At 37.1% G+C, this 16,361-nt stretch overlaps 2 protein-coding genes and 1 long non-coding RNA gene across 3 annotated transcripts; 2 read left to right on the plus strand and 1 right to left on the minus strand.

Annotated features, from left to right (window-relative positions):
- The first annotated feature begins 1,243 nt into the window (after positions 1–1,243).
- On the plus strand, positions 1,244–4,778 carry LOC131977999 (rhodopsin-like). Its single transcript, XM_059341489.1, has 4 exons — positions 1,244–1,653; positions 3,253–3,364; positions 3,509–3,699; positions 3,802–4,778. Exons 1-4 carry the CDS (start codon positions 1,630–1,632, stop codon positions 4,285–4,287), a joined length of 813 nt encoding a protein of 270 aa, XP_059197472.1. The 5' UTR covers positions 1,244–1,629; the 3' UTR covers positions 4,288–4,778.
- A 2,254-nt stretch (positions 4,779–7,032) lies between these two features.
- LOC131978034 (uncharacterized) lies at positions 7,033–9,432 on the plus strand. Its single transcript, XR_009394926.1, has 3 exons — positions 7,033–7,307; positions 7,845–7,878; positions 9,207–9,432. It is a non-coding gene; the product is annotated as an uncharacterized LOC131978034 (long non-coding RNA).
- A 1,663-nt stretch (positions 9,433–11,095) lies between these two features.
- ttc4 (tetratricopeptide repeat domain 4) lies at positions 11,096–15,753 on the minus strand. Its single transcript, XM_059341432.1, has 10 exons — positions 15,481–15,753; positions 14,688–14,805; positions 14,410–14,571; positions 13,476–13,553; positions 13,271–13,395; positions 13,055–13,141; positions 12,128–12,369; positions 11,949–12,033; positions 11,622–11,704; positions 11,096–11,472 (listed from the first exon to the last, which is right to left on the minus strand). Exons 1-10 carry the CDS (start codon positions 15,571–15,573, stop codon positions 11,373–11,375), a joined length of 1,173 nt encoding a protein of 390 aa, XP_059197415.1. The 5' UTR covers positions 15,574–15,753; the 3' UTR covers positions 11,096–11,372.
- Between the last annotated feature and the right edge of the window lie 608 nt (positions 15,754–16,361).

Raw genomic sequence — 16,361 nt, forward strand, 5'->3', positions numbered from 1 at the left:
GTTTCTACCTTCCTGTTGGTGCATCTGTGTGATTAAAAATATTAATCACTTTGAATTATGTCCCCTGATCATCAGAGTTTGCTGAATGACTTTCAGGTTCTTAACAGTTATGACAATTATTATTCCTAAATTCTTGGGGAAATCCCTTAAATTCAGTTTATATTATTTACATCTAGTCAGGATTGAAGGAGAAAACTGTCGTGCTTTCAAATTATTTTTCCTCTACAAGCAATCCTCGCAACTAAGTGACTCTAAATAAACAATACAATAAAGGTGCATTATAATAGGAATTTGTTTATCCACCAGAGGTCTGACCAGAGAGGGCTGTCATAACACCACTGCTACTGAAAGAAATCCCTGTTTTTCTCTCTCATTACTTTACACATAAGTGGTATCGCTCTTCTATAAGTGATAATAAAACATTCCTGCAGAGGCTCATGTTGTTACTATAGCATGGCAGGAGAACAGTTTTGTTTTTATAAGGCTTCAAATGACAGAATGTGATGGACACTCCTCCATGGTCAAAAGTAAGTTAGTAAGTAAGTAAACTCCTTACCCAAACATATCTGAGACTGAACCAATCTGTCCACATTTAATCAATCAAATCAAATCAAATCAAAATTACTTTATTTATCCCCAAGGGGAAATTCAGTTAGTCTGTTAGCTCTTGTCTAATGGCTGTAGGAGCGAAGGATCTTTTGTATCTCTCCGTCCTGCAACGGAGAGAAAGGAGCCATCCACTGCTGTTTTTTTTGGTCCATAAAGGTTTTGTGTCGCGGATGATCCGGGTATTTCAGGATGGCCTGGAACATCTTGACAGGTCATCTCTCCACCACCTCCTCCAGTGTGCCCAACCTTATTCTCTTTGATTGTCTTAAGTTTTATGTTATTGAGTATGCTGAAAAGTGCTACATGAAATGTTTTTTATTTATCACACCACTGTCACTTTATCAGCACCATTCGCTTCACCAATTATCTCCAAATGCTCTTGTAATGTTTCAGTTGTAAATGTTGCCCCTTATTATACTATCATATGTAACTATGCTGGTACTATCGTACTATTGCACAATTTGAACTGGTACGACTGAATTCCTCATTTGTAGGCCTATTAAAACTTTCAATAAAGTTGGGGGAAAAAAGCTATAGGCCTACACGCAATTTACACTAAAATGAGCAGTAAACGTGGTAAAGAAATGTTATAACTTTCCAGTAATGCATCTAACACATTGTTCATTAACTGTTAACTTAAACATCAAATGAGACATCTTAATAAACATAGGTTATGTTAGCATAAACTGCACTTACCCTCTTCTCCAGTGCCTGATGGCTCACTAATTGGGCCATACGAGGAGCGCATGCAGGGAGGCTGGTACACTGATGCAGATCACATGATCACGTCTTCTCTCTCCAAAGAGTCTCTCAATACTTTATATTTGCATATAAGTCTTGATCCGTATAACTGCTTCCACGCGGGTGATCAAAACGGAAGGAAACACAGGATGTTATGAAGAGCTGAGACGCAGAAGGCGACGACACGGACCGCAGCAGGTTAGAAAGCTGATGTGATCAGGAAGCTGCACCTCTGAGACAAACTAACGAACTTTGAAAACCGACAAACTTGGCCATTTCATGGATATGGACATCTCAACAGTGGTAATTCAGCTTTATCAATTTCTATTCTCGAGCTGAGCAGTGGAAGAACAATTGTTATTGGTTACCATTTCTGTCTTCAGTATGCAATTAAACAGAACAGGTTTAAGAGCATCTACACACTGCTATTAAAAATGTCTATTTGCATGTAAAATAAAATGTATTTTTCAAAATGTATTGATGCTCACCAAAAAGTTTTTTGCATATTGATAAGTTTTGTTTGCAAATCCAAAATTGTGGCTTGCTGTTAAAACTTTGGAATTTAGAAGCAAACTTCTGGACTGTGAATATTAATTTTACTTGGATGTAGAAACTAAAATACCAGGTGTGAACTTGTAGTGTATTTTCTGCTACAGATTTATATTACTCTAATACTAAAAGTTCTGCTTTGTTAAAAGGCCTCAGTATGAACCTTTGTTCATAACAGCCAGAGTCTTCAGGTAGAAACTAGTTCCAACCAGTATAATGACCATTAATATCTGGGAATTGTCAGAGAGTAAAGGCATTGGAACTTGAATATAAACAAGTATAGGTTGTATCCTTTTAAGGTTAAAAAGTAGGCTTAGCTGCAGAGGGATGGTAGGGTGGTAAGAGGGTTTACCAGAGGGTGGTAAATTTTCACCACAAACTATTTTTTCACAAAGAGTTTCAATTTCATTTCATGGAAATTATTTAGGTTTCAAATTCCAGTTTCTGGCTGTACAACACAGCTTTCGTAATCTGAGACATATCCTGTCCCACTTCACAGTTTCTGAGTTCTCAAGACGGAGTTCAGATTAATCAGATAAATCATGTTTCATCTTCTATGTCAAGGTTTAATGTAAGTTTATTAACATCTACGATAAGACACAGCTCTTCAGAGAGCATCTTCTCTCCTAGCACTTATTGCTGCACTGCCGGCTCTTATTGCACTATATCTTGATTGTTCCCCTTTTTTTCCCTTGTAAGTCGCTTTGGTTAAAAGCGTCTGCTAAATGACTAAATATAAATACGTTTTTTTCTGCAAATCAAAATGATGGATTTTCACTTTCCTGTACCACAAAATAAGTTAAAAGATTATTCTGGAGAAGTTTTATTTCACCTTTGCTATAGTCATAAACACAAGAAAGAAAATAATTCAGATCAGACTGATAAAATGTATCACAAGCCTTTTTTTCTCACTTGCCTCTCAATTATGCCTAAATAGCAGTCTAAGTTCAGAGGCTGCTTTTAAAATGTATTCACAGAGCTGCTGAGGCCAACTTTTACTAAGGAATTAGAGAACTTTTAAGGACCTAAAAAGGTTCCTCTATGGCATCATCATGAAGGACCCCTTTTGTTTCAAAGCACAATTTTAAAGGTGTAAACTGTTTTTTTGTTATTGCTGTTAAAATGAATGCCATTGGAAAACTCTTATGATAGAAATCACCCCTGCACCTACATGCAAACAGAAAAACAGCAAACCTAGCTTTAACTGCTTCCAACAAGGCACTCCAAAATCTAATCAGATCGCTTTCTGTAACAAATAAACCATGTGAGTGCAAGTAGGATATTTTCAGACAAGACACATAAGGTTCCTCATAACATAGAGTTAATTTGCTTTGCTCTGATTTCTGTGTTCAGGTTTCTGGTTCACCATATGTGGATAAACTACACCAACATCATCCAATGGCAGAACAACCAAAGACCGAGTGGGAGAGTGCACTCTGTGACTGCTTTGAGGACACAAGTTCTTGTAAGAATCAGTTCCACAACTTTGACAAAATAATATACATTTTTTGGTCTAAAAAGCCTTATTTTGTCTCATTTTTATGTCCTTCTCTATCAAGTCCCTTAAGAGTTTCTACCTGCCTGTTGGTGCATCTGTGTGTTTTTTAAGGTTGCTATGGATTCTGGTGCTGCCCTTGTCTTGCCTGCACGGTTTCAGAAAGATTTGGAGAGAACCGCTGTCTCCCATTTTGTGACATATGCTGCCCTTTCATAACAGCATCTACTTGGGGGGTACCTCTTACTGTACCTCCTGCAGTCCTGTCTCTGAGGGTTGCCATGAGAAACAGATATGGTATCAAGGTATGATGCATGTAGAGCTGATATATGATGGATTTACACGATTTTCAAGTTGAATAAAAGTAAACCAATGTTGAATTTCATATTTATTTTGTTTTTTTACAGGGTTCTGTCTGTAACGACATTCTAGCTTCCTGTTTCTGTGGGTGGTGCGCCTGGTGTCAGATGCATCGTGAGTTAAAACATCGCAAAAAAACTCCCAGTGTCATCACTGTACAAAGCCAAACTGTTGTACAAATGCAACCTGCTCCAGAGATGATGGCTCCTGGATACCCACCCCAGTCTGGGATGATGGTTCCTGGATACCCACCCCAGTCTGGGATGATGGCTCCTGGATACCCACCCCAGTCTGGGATGATGGCTCCTGGATACCCACCCCAGTCTGGGATGATGGCTCCTGGATACCCACCCCAGTCTGGGATGATGCCTCCTGGATACACACCCCAGTCTGGGATGATGGCTCCTGGATACCCACCCCAGTCTGGGATGATGGATCCTGGATACCCACCCCAGTCTGTGATGATGGATCCTGGAAACCCACCCCAGTCTGGTTTCAAGGGCGAATCAGAAGCACCCCTGATGTCACACTGAACCCTCTGGCTTCTCATTGGAAATATGTTTCAGTTCAGATCACGCTGTTGTTCATTTTGTTACACTAAAAACAGAATTTAAGTGTATGTTAAGTGAAAACCAAGAATGTGATCACTTGTATTCCCTTTTCATCAGAGTATACTCATTAAGTTTCAGTTTCTTGATAATTATGATGATTATTATTATTATTCCAAAATTCTGGAAATTTGGTCCTCAGTTATTTTCAGCCACCACAGGCCTCCACTCAAGTATAAAGAAGACTCTTGTAGTCCTTTCAAATCTTTTTGTCTCTGCGACCATTTTCTTTGTTAATATAAAGCAAGCGTTGGCAAGTTGTTAGATAATACCTGTTACTTAGTGTTGTGCTTGACCTAAGAGACTTCATCTAATTGCATGTTTTTCAGTAAATTTGTAGCAAAATATCTGTATTGAAAAAAGTTGTATTGGCATGCAAACAAGTTCCACTGAAAATAAATATTTTGTTTTGCGTACTGGTGTAATGGTATACTGTTTTTCATCGCTGTTTATGAATTTTATGTGACATTTTGATTACATACTATTCTGTGCCATTTTAAAAAATACATATTTTTGGACATTCTATACTACTATATGTATCAACATTTTAGGAATTTTAAAGTCCAACCTTTTTTGGCATTTGGCAAATTGACCAGATCAAACGAAAGCGAAAGTGCCACTGCACCCGAAAAGACGTCTTTCCCGCGGAAAAATTACATCTCTGGAGTTGACCATTTGCAGAAGCTCCGCCCCCTTAGTTACTGTTGCTAGCCGCTGTTTTAGCTATTGTTTTTAGAGTAATACCTCCGCGTGGTAGGCTGCCCATTCACAAAATACTACCAAGATTAAAATAGGTTCATAATGGCCTGGTGGGACATTATGTTCAACATTGATATATGCAGTACAGGGCTGTACATTAACTTTGATGCTGGGTGGTTGATAGTTTTGTAGCACAATCCACAAAATCTCTTTGGTATGTAACTATAGTTACAAACACCTCATCTGTAGTCTACACTCTACAAAACATGTAAAATAAGATGTCTCTGGTGCCCAGATAGTAAATCATCCATAGCACAGACTGATGTAGCATGTTCTATAGGCTACGTCTGTATTTTTACTGTACTGTGACGTATTGTGAAAGGACTAAATAAATACGGTGAAATGCAGGTGTATACGCTAAAAGTAACAAACACACTACACAAAACCAACTAAACCAGACCAACTAAACCAAACCAAGGTGGTGGCTGTGAAGGAGAGAGAGATATAGTGATTGAGACTAGATTCAGGTGTGCTTCTCCAGCCACTCCTCCAGCCTCTGCAGACTGGAGGAGTGACCTGACCTGTGGCCCCTCCTGCAAAGGAAGACAAATACAACATGCCACAACACACAGAGGGGGAGGGGATCATCACATTTTGCACTAGTAGTGGTATGAATACTAGTTGACAGGAGCCATAACTGTTAAGTCTGGTTTGGATTACCTCATCTAACAGCTAGACAATCGTTATTTTGCTCATCTTTGCTAGATAGCAGCTTAACTTGGAGCAGACATTTGTGTGTCTGTTGATCTTTGTCGTATTAAGTTGGGCTCTCTCACTGTTAAATCCACAGCCGGAGAAGCTCCACTTGTTTTATGGAAAAGGGGGAAAAAATGACTCCTCCAGCTAAACTCTGAGGGTAACTGGTGTCAGAATTACAAATCGTCACACTGTTAAAATAATTGCCTGTCATTTTTTGCCAAACATTTTTTTTTCTTTTCCCTACATCATCTCCTCATGACACCGGCCACCTATGGTAAAATCGCCTACATCCTCAGTTGATCAGATCATGTGATTTTTCCCCTTTAGCTATGTAAGAATACAAAAAGTTTTTTTCTTCATAAAGTATGAGAGGCAAAATGGAAATAATGATCTGTTGTTCTAAAAAAAAAGACATTTAAAGAATACTTAGAATATTCAATCATAAAATGAGTTCATATCAAAAGATAGAGCACAGAAACACACAGCAAGCATTAAATAACATGGGAAATGAATGCGGGTCATTTTTGATCCATGTTGTGCATTAGAAGCGGTGTCAATATATTGCGCATCAAAGGGTTAAGATCATCACTTCTTTGACAATTTGCCACATTCATAGGCATCAGATAAGAACCCAGCAAAGAGCTGGAGGGAGATTGTTTAGTTCTCAATTTACTTTATCAGTGTTTAATTGTTGACACTAATATTGGTAACACTTTACTCTAAGGTGTCTACATAAGAGTGACATGAGCGTGTCATAAACATGACATGGGATGTGTCATAAACATTAAAGACACTTTGAAGTAACATTAATGCTCATGATACATGTCATGTTTCTGACAGGCTTGTGTGACTCTTATATAGACACCTTCAAAATAAAGTGTTACCATATCTTGCCACAAAGGCATGTTCAAAAATTGCCTAAGTCATTTATTTTTCTTAAGTTACATAATTTACACACAGTGTTATTACTATGCCAATAGCCATCCTTTGTTCCATCCTTTTTGAGTGAAATGATCAATAAATGTCATATGTTACACTTTTGGTGTTTTTTGTATTTCCTGCAAAAACTTCAAAAAATGAGTTAGCCGATTATTTTAACGGGGTGACGAAATTCTGTATGCACCTTTTCACCTATGATTGGACGAGGAGCGTTCGGGGGAGGAGTTTTGCAAACGGTCAATTAAGCCATAAGAGGAGCACATGTAGGAAGGCTGGTACATTGATGCAGATCACATGATCACGTCTGCTCTCTCCACAGAGTCTCTTAAGTCTTTATGTCTGTATATATATCTTGATCTGTATAACTGACCCCCGCTGGCAATAACAAGGGAAGGAAACACAGAATGTTATAAAGAGCTGCACCGTCCCACTGACTGCAGCAGGTTAGACAGCTGCTGTGATTAGGTAGCTGCACCCCTGAGACCAACTAACAAACTTTGAAAACCGACACACTTGTCCATTTTATGGATATGGATATCTCAACAATGGTAATTCAGTTTTATCATTTTCTTTTCTTGAATTGAGCAGTGGAAGAACAATTGTTATGGGTTAACTTTTGTGTCTTTACTCTGCAATCAAACAGAACAGGTTTAAGAGCATCTGCACACTGCTGTTAAAAATGTTTAATTGCAAGTAAAATATGTGTTTATAAAAATGTATTGATGCTCAATGCTTGCTGTTAAAACTTTTGGATTTAGAAGCAAACTTCTATATTTTATTTGCAAAAAAGCATTTTTTTTATTGCATTGTTGATTTTGCTCTGAAATCTATCATTGTAGTTAAACCTGTTCTATTTGATTGTATTAAACAAAGACACAAAAACAATCCATATAAATTATTATGATTCATATAAACTGTCTTGTAATCAAACACAGAAAAAGTAAAAGGTTCCTTTTTGGGACATTTCAACCTTGAATGTATAAACTTCACTTGGATATAGAAACTACAATACCAGATGTGTTATTCTTAACAAAGGATGTTAATGGGTTTCCTAATCTGAGACATATGCTGTCATTACTTCACAGTTTGAGTCGTCAAGAAGGAGTTCAGATTAATCAGGTAAATCATGTTTCATCTTATTCCTTAAGGTTCAATGCAAGTTTATTAACATCTACCTTTAAAACGAAGAGAAGTTGTTTTCTGCAGATGAAAATGATGGATTTTCACTTTTCCTGTAACACAGTCACATGTAGCGGATTTGACAAAATAAAAACCTTACCACAAAAACAGAGGCATCCTGGGTCCTGCTAGGGCCCTGGTGACATCCAATCCTAACTGTCAAATTTGATGCAGTACATTTTTTAAATTATAATTTATTATATTAAGTTATGTATAGTAATGAATTTGTTAGGCAAAGGAGCGTACCAAAGCATTGACGAGTTGGAACTGAGACCCAACTGTTTCTCAGGGGAAAAAAATCAGAAGATTATTCTGTTGAAAACTTATTTCACCTTTGCTATAGTCATAAACACAAGGAAGAAAACAATTCAGATCAGACTGATAAAATGTATCACAAGCCTTTTTTCTCACTTGCCTCTCAATTATGCCTAAATAGCAGTCTAAGTTCAGAGGCTGCTTTTAAAATGTATTCACAAAGCTGCTGATGCCAACTTTTACTCATATTAGTACTGATTAGAGAACTATTAAGGACCTAAAAAGATTCCTCTATGGTATCATCATGAAGGACCCCTTTTGTTTTAAACTTTATGTAGCAGTAGGTCACTAGGAAGCAGCACAGACCAACCGGAGGAGACAGATAGTCAAACCTGCTGTTAATCAGCCTCTCCTCCAGCTCCTGAGTCACTTTCTGGAAATCCTTTGTTTGGCACACATGGCTGTGACTGCTGACTCTCTGTTCTGTGTGGCATAGCACTGACTGCTGTTTATTTTAGTTTACTATTTTATATTTTAGTCATATTGATTTTTATTGTTTTTATTATTTTAGATTTGAGTTGTTTAGTTTTAGGATTTAGGACTGTGTTTTATAGAGTTTTAAATATTGTAAAATAAATGGCATGTGTTTGACCCACACTGACTGTTGTGGCCTCCTTAAGTGAAGCCCCTGTGTGTGTTAAATCAATCCATAAGGTTACATTTAACCACAAATTTAAAGGTGTAAACAGATATTTATGTTATTGCTGTCAAACTGAATGCCATTGGAAAACTCTTTATTGATAGAAATCACCTCTACACCTACATGCAAACAGAAAAACGGCAAACCTAGCTGTAACTGCTTCCAACAAAGCACTCCAAAATCTAATTAGTATGCTTACTATAGCAAATAGGACATTTTCAGACAAAGCTTCGCATTTTCCAAGATAGGAGCTTTCTGTCAGCATTGTGCCAGTTTCTGAGTTAATTTGCTTTGCTCTGATTTCTGTGTTCAGGTTTCTTGTTCATCGTCCGTGGATAAACTACACCAACATCATCCAATGGCAGAACAACCAAAGACTGAGTGGGAGAGTGCACTCTGTGACTGCTTTGAGGACGCAAGTTCTTGTAAGAATCAATTCCACAACTTTGACAAAATTATGTTATTTTGTCTCATTTTTATGTCCTTCTCTATCAAGTCCCTTTTGAGTTTCTACCACTCTGTCGGTGCATCTGTGTGTTTTTTAGGTTGCTATGGATTCTGGTGCTGCCCTTGTCTTGCCTGCACGGTTTCAGAAAGATTTGGAGAGAACCGTTGTCTCCCATTATGTGACATGTGCTGCATTCCCATGCCATCATTGTTTAGGATACCTCTGTTTGTACCTCCTGCAGTCCTGTCTCTGAGGGTTGCCATGAGAAACAGATATGGTATCAAGGTATGATGCATGCAGAGCTGATATATGCTGGATTTTCATGATTTTCAAGTTTAATAAAAGCAAAGCAATGTTGAGTTTGCAACTTCATATTTGTTTTTTGGTTCTTCGCAGGGTTCTCTCTGTAAGGACATCGCAGCTGCCAGTTGCTGTGGGTGGTGCGTTTGGTGTCAAATGCATCGTGAGTTAAAACATCGCAAAAAAACTCCCAGTGTCATCGATGTAAAGAACCAAACCGTTGTACAAATGCAACCTGTGCCAGAGAAGATGGCTCCTGGATACCCACCCCAATCTGGTTTTGTGAGCCTACTAGAAGCACCCCTGAAGTCATACTGAACCCTCTGGCTTCTCATTGGAAATATGTTTCAGTTCAGACCACGCTGTTGTTTGCTTTGTTACACCAAAGACAAAATTCAAGTGTATGTTAAGTGAAAACCAAGGATGTAATCACTTGTTTTCCCTTTTCATCAGAGTATACTCATTAAGTTTCAGTTTCTTAATAATTATGATTATTATTCCATAATTCTTGAAATTGGGTTCCCATTCATGTTTAGCCACCACAGGCCTCCACTCAAGGATAAAGAAGACTCTTGTAGTCCTTTCAAATCTTTTTTTTCTCCAAAAATGGTCCAATTATCCATCCTCTGCGACCATTTTCTGTTAATATAAAGCAAGCGTTGACAAGTTGTTAGAAAATACCTGTTACTTAGTGTTGTGCTTCATCTAACTGCATGTTTTAAGTAAATTTGCCGTAAAATATTTGTATTGAAAAAAGTTGTTAGCATGCGCTGAAAATACACTGAAAATAAATGTTTTGTTTTGCATACTGGTGTATTGGTATACTGTTTTTCAGCATTTTTTTTATGACTTTCATGTCATTTTTTATTAAATACTATTGTGGTGTTTGATTTATATGCTATACGACTATATGTATCAACATTTTAGGGATGAAGTATGAGCTTTTTTGACATACTATAGCATGGCATTTTCTCCAATTTTGGACATACCATAATGTGGTGTTTTACTGTTTTTAGATATATTGTGCTATAATATATATCAGAAATGTTTTTTTTTTTACTTTTGGCATACTAGACAAGTATGTCGATTTTGGTTAGAAATGGTCAAATTTTAAAATGCCTAAAAATGCTTTTAAAAAAATATGACTTTATTATTGTCTGTTGATACATATTTTTACAGAAATGACAAAAAAAAAAATTAAACCAGATCATATTATAGCATGTCAATTTTTGTCAAAAATGGTCAAATTTTAAAATGCCTAAAAATGTATTCATTTTTTCGACATTTGATAAAAAAAAATTGTTGGATGTCATTTCTGGATAAATTATGTTATAATATGTATCAACAGAACTTAGCTCTATGCAAGCACCAAGAAAATCTTTTACCAGGAAGAGACTCACAACTCTTTAAAATGCCAAACTCAGAATGAAACGCTGCTTTGCTGGCTCTTTCAATTTTTACTGACAAGCACTTGTACATATCTATTACATTTTTGGTTATTTAGTTTGTCATTCATTTGTCTTACCAATTGAAAAAAAATCTGAAGCCAGTTTTCAACATGTACAGTTCATATTTGTATAGACAGGAAAACAAATAATGCAGGTTTGATATTTGGTGTCAAATAATGAGTCCTTTCTGCCATCATGTGTTTTTCAGGGGCAAAGTCAGTCCTCTGGGATTAAGAAGAGAATTCCGTCGTATGAAAGTCCCAATATTTGAAGGCCAGTGTTTTTACAATCCTCGTATTTTCTTTCCTTTTAAAAACTGCTTCCAGAATGACGAGCCCTTCACCAGAACGATGAAACTGGGAGAGCCTGCCTTGACGAAAAACCTGTTATCAGGACAGGAAAGAAGGGAAGTTAATACCATCAGTGACAGATGCATCGGAGAACACCAGTTAAAATTCAAAATGAAGAGTTCTTGGTGGTATAAATCAAAATACACTTAATTAAAAAACTGGCTTCATATTATTTGATGTACCTTTTATGCTGCAACACTTTCAAAAGTGACGTCTCTGCGTTTACTTGGTAGAATGTCTCCTTCTCTGCATCTTCAAAGTACAGCTACAAAGTGAGGAAGGGTTCAATGAGATTAGTTAGTCATAAAAAACATCGTCATTTCATCTAAATGTATAACTGCACAGGTTTAAGGATGCAGAGCAAAACAGTAGAGATAACAGTGTGTTGACTTATTCACGATGGTGGTGTAAATAATGATTGCAGTAAGAAAGTCACAAGATGAAAAAGCATAAAACTGTACTCTAAGTACCTTTTGTCTCATATAATATACCCATCAAAACGCACAAACCTGCAGATTCTGTGGGTGGTACTTCCTGTCTGCGTCCCAAGGTGGGAGTTCCTCTCCAAACATGACCGCCAGGTGATCTATGAAACTGAACCAGATAAATTAAAAAGATTGTAATGTTGCAGCTGTGTTTCCATAAAGATATATTCAGGACGAAAGAAAAAGAAGCAGAGGCGTTTTACCAGCTGTTCTCGCAGAAAGCAGAGATGAAATCAGTCTGCTGGTGTTCAGGATAGAGGAAGAGAACGGGCCAGTGCAGAGAGCCCTGCTCGTCCAGGAAGACCTGCGCCCCCGTGGCCTCCTGAGAGCCGAGGCCGTCCAGGCTCAGCTGTGAAATCCCTGCTGAGGAGCCTTTATCCTCATCCTCGCTTTCTGAGACACACTGATGAGGCTTCGCAGACTGGAGGAGCTTGATGCCTCGGTCCTGCGTTAAGGACACAATAATATATCTTACATAATTTAAATGACTGCCTTGCCTCCATGTCTGTACAGACTCATTTATGTAGCAACGACAGGGGACAGTGCTTCAAATATGAGTATCAGCTTTTCAGCATCCAACCAAATGTCACCCCCTCTGTTGTGGTGTTGAATAATGACCAGAAAAGTGTTTTTGCAGAACATTATGTGAACATTTTACTTCATCATTTTATCCTATCAGACATTTTGTGTGAACTTCTTATTCAATAAGTCATTTTGATTCAATTTATCTAGGGGCTGTGTAATTGTTATAATGCTTTTCTTTTCAGGCTGAATGACTTCAGAACACATCTCTGATTTACAAGATTTAAAGTGATGTTTGTTTTTATACAGATCTGTGGATTAAATCACCTAAACGATTAGTCTGCAATAACATAGTAGTTAGGTATGAGTATCAGTCGACTTAATCTAGGACAGTCCTAGAAATGTGTTCATAATTAGAGTATGAATTCTTGAGTTATGGCCAAAAAAAGTGTTTTGTGAAGTTTAAGTGAGTATTGACCATCAAAACTTGACTGATTGTTTCAGGTATAACATGTTATAAAACATTTCAAAGGTTTGATGCTTAATTGAGGAAAAAGTTTGTGGAGTTTAATTTTCCTCCTTGTTAGGTAATGGTATACCATGCTTACCTTAATAGCAGCCAGAAGAGCTTCTTTCTCACCCTGCAGCTTTTTCTCTTTAATTTTGGCCTTCCTGGCATCTCTGTCTGCTGCTCTCTGAGGCACAAAACAGAAAACAGGTCTTTATGCTCGGCTGGAATTACTCTCAAAAGACAAAATATCAGCACAGACTCACTTTAAAACCTACAACCCAAAAAAATCACTTGAACTCATAAGTGATTGCACCTTGTGTTTATCTGCTGCTGCTCTCAGCTCCTGCAGCTTCTTGTCAGTGGGGTGAGCTTTGAGCCCCTCATCACACCACTGGATGGCCTCTGCAAAGATACGCAGCTCTATACAACTCTGAGCACCTGCAGAATCACACACAGGATTATTTCTGTCATATTTAAGGACATGGTGTTACTACAGGTTAAATCTGTCTATTACATACCTCTAATTAAAGCTTTGAGGTGGTCTGGTTTGATCTTCTTTGCAGCTGCAGCATCGTTCAACGCAGAGCGCATGTTACCTGCGGATATAAACATAAAAAGGATGAAATTAAGAAGAAGGAACAAGCAGACGTTTAAAGGGGAAAATGTTGTTCTGTGATACAAGCACTTGGCGGCTATTCACCTGACTACCACAGTTTTATTTTATTATTTTATATTATATTACTGTATTCAGAATCTGCTTTAATGGCCAAGTATGTGCACACACACAAGGAATTTGACTCAGTTTTTTTTTTAGTCCAATTGAACAACACAACAGACATAGGGTTAAAAAAAACAAGCATGACAAAGCTGAACAAACTAAACAAACATTTCAGTTGTTCCTGACACTATGTGACTGGTGTTAAATATCCATCAGAGTGTTAATCATATTTCAACTGCACTATTTGATATCATAGATTCTACTCACATTTTGTAGATTCTTTTTAGTGACTTTCTTTTATAAACATATTGGTACAATATACAAGTACCAGGTGAGAACCCACGCTGACACGAGGAGAACATGCAAACTCCAAACAGAAGAGCTGCCGGTGGGAATCGAACTGGCTGTGAGGCAAGAGTGCTAACCACTTCACCACCGTGCAGCCCACGCTGTGATCAATGTAATAAAAAACAGAATGCAATGATTTGCAAATTCAACTGTATATAGTACAAAGATAACACATCTAATGCTCAGGCTGGGAAACCTTTGGTTAAATATACACTCATTCTGAATTTGATACATTCTGTTTTTATTTATTTTACAGAGTGTGCAACCTTTAGAAATCAGGTTTGTATGACCATTATTGGAGGGAGCCTAAGCACTAAGAACTGCTTTACTGTAATTGTTGTGCTTAAGAAAATAATGAACAATTTAATTGTTGAATGAACCCTTACGCAGGTGGAAGTGTGCCGCCGCCCGGTTGGTGAGGAGGACAGTGTCAAGGTCCTGGTCTCCACACTTCTTCCTCAAACCTGCTGTGTAACACACTAAGGCCTTCTCGTAGTTCTTCTCCTTGAAAAACTCATTTCCCTCATCTTTCAGGCTCTTTGCTTGCTCTGGGGAGGAATAAGGGGAAATTATATGAATTAGTAAAAGATTCTGAAGTCTACAAAAGCTGAAGCATGACTGGACCAGGTGCTTTAAAAGCTTGAGGGTCCGGTGATCCGCCTACCTTCTGGGGTTCGATCTTCATCATGGACCATGGCCTGGATACAAGCTAGCTCTGGATGCACTTTTGGGTCGATCACGTCGGGGGCTTTTTTCATGAACATAGGTATTTTATCAAACTCCTGAATGACACAAAAAAGAGATCATATTATATTATATGAACATTATAGAGTATTTGGGCTTTATTGTACTGAAAGCTACATATTTTAACTACATTGTACAAATAAAATAACCCAAATAGGGGTATAATAGTTGAAATATAAACTATAAACTCCCTGTGCAGAGCATCAGTTGCATGCTTTTGTATTGTAATTATGTTAAATTGCTTCATCCATATCAAATGAAATGTAATATTCATATTACTTTAAAGCTAAGATACGTGGAGGTTAGTCCTTACGATATACACTGTGTGATAGCAGTCAAGTCTTACATAATAATAATAATAATAATAATAATAATAATGTTATATGAATTAGTAAATATATTGTGCTTTATTAATCTAAATCTGCAGTGTAGTTAGAAATTAGAGGTTTCAAATAGTAGAAAAGGTACGTTTGTATCTGAAATACATATAGAGGCGTGGAAGTTTAAAGTAGGAGAAAATGTAAATACTAAAGTAAAATACTAGTACCTTAAATTAAAAAGTAACGATACATAAATAAGTGGTTATTTTCCACCACTGCTATGAAGTTAGCAGTTAGCTTGTTAGCTTACAACAGCAATAAAGTACACTGCTCATTTACGTATAAACAACAACAAAATGTTGATAGCTGATATCTTCCACTTGTTAGCGTTACCTCTTCCCAGGTGTCTTCATTGAAACGATTTTTATATCCCTTGAATTTTTCATAAAACTCGTCCATGTCATCGTCGCTGTCCTGTTGCGCCATTCTGGCTCAAAATTACGTTTGAAGCTCTGTTTTAATGTTTATTAATTTTCTATAAACTGTGACATGAGTTTACTGCCACCACATCATCTATAATCACGTTTTTTCTTATAGAAGTCACCCAGCTCCTTGTTTACACATGTGCATGTGTGGCACTACGTGAATAAAGTTCCGGGCGGGAACACAGTACCGATACATTAGTTCCGTCACTCCCTGAGCAAGATATCAAATATATAACATTTTATTAACAAACCGCCTGAGATGGAAAATATATACTGTACTGAACCTCATTTAAGAGCAATTTATAGGTAATTTATTTTTGCTTGAGTATCTCCATTTCGTGCCTCTTCATTGTTTAACTCAAATCATTTATCAAGAGAAATATTGTATTTTTTTTAAAATATACAATAGATTGGTTTTGTTAAATATAATAAGTGAGTGAGCCAAACATAATATAAAAGTTAAATTACTTCTGACATGCAACAATGAATTCCTGCTTTTATGAACAATATATCCATTAAATGTATATCAAATCTGTATACTGAGCTATTTTTCCTTTTGTGGAAATACTTGTGTTAAATTCTGAATTCAGGGTATGTAATGCAGTAATTTAATATTGGGCATGATAAGGAAGTGTTGGAAAAGTCCAGATTATTGTTTTATGAAAGAATATCTAATTGTATACAATAGTTATAACTGACTTTACCAGCAACTGTCAAATGCTTTTAACAAAACACTCTTGAATGTAGCTGACTTGCATGTTGACCCGTCATCTTTGATCTACTACTTCG

The sequence above is a fragment of the Centropristis striata genome, chromosome 9 (assembly GCF_030273125.1).
Source record: "Centropristis striata isolate RG_2023a ecotype Rhode Island chromosome 9, C.striata_1.0, whole genome shotgun sequence".
Lineage (NCBI taxonomy): Eukaryota > Metazoa > Chordata > Actinopteri > Perciformes > Serranidae > Centropristis > Centropristis striata.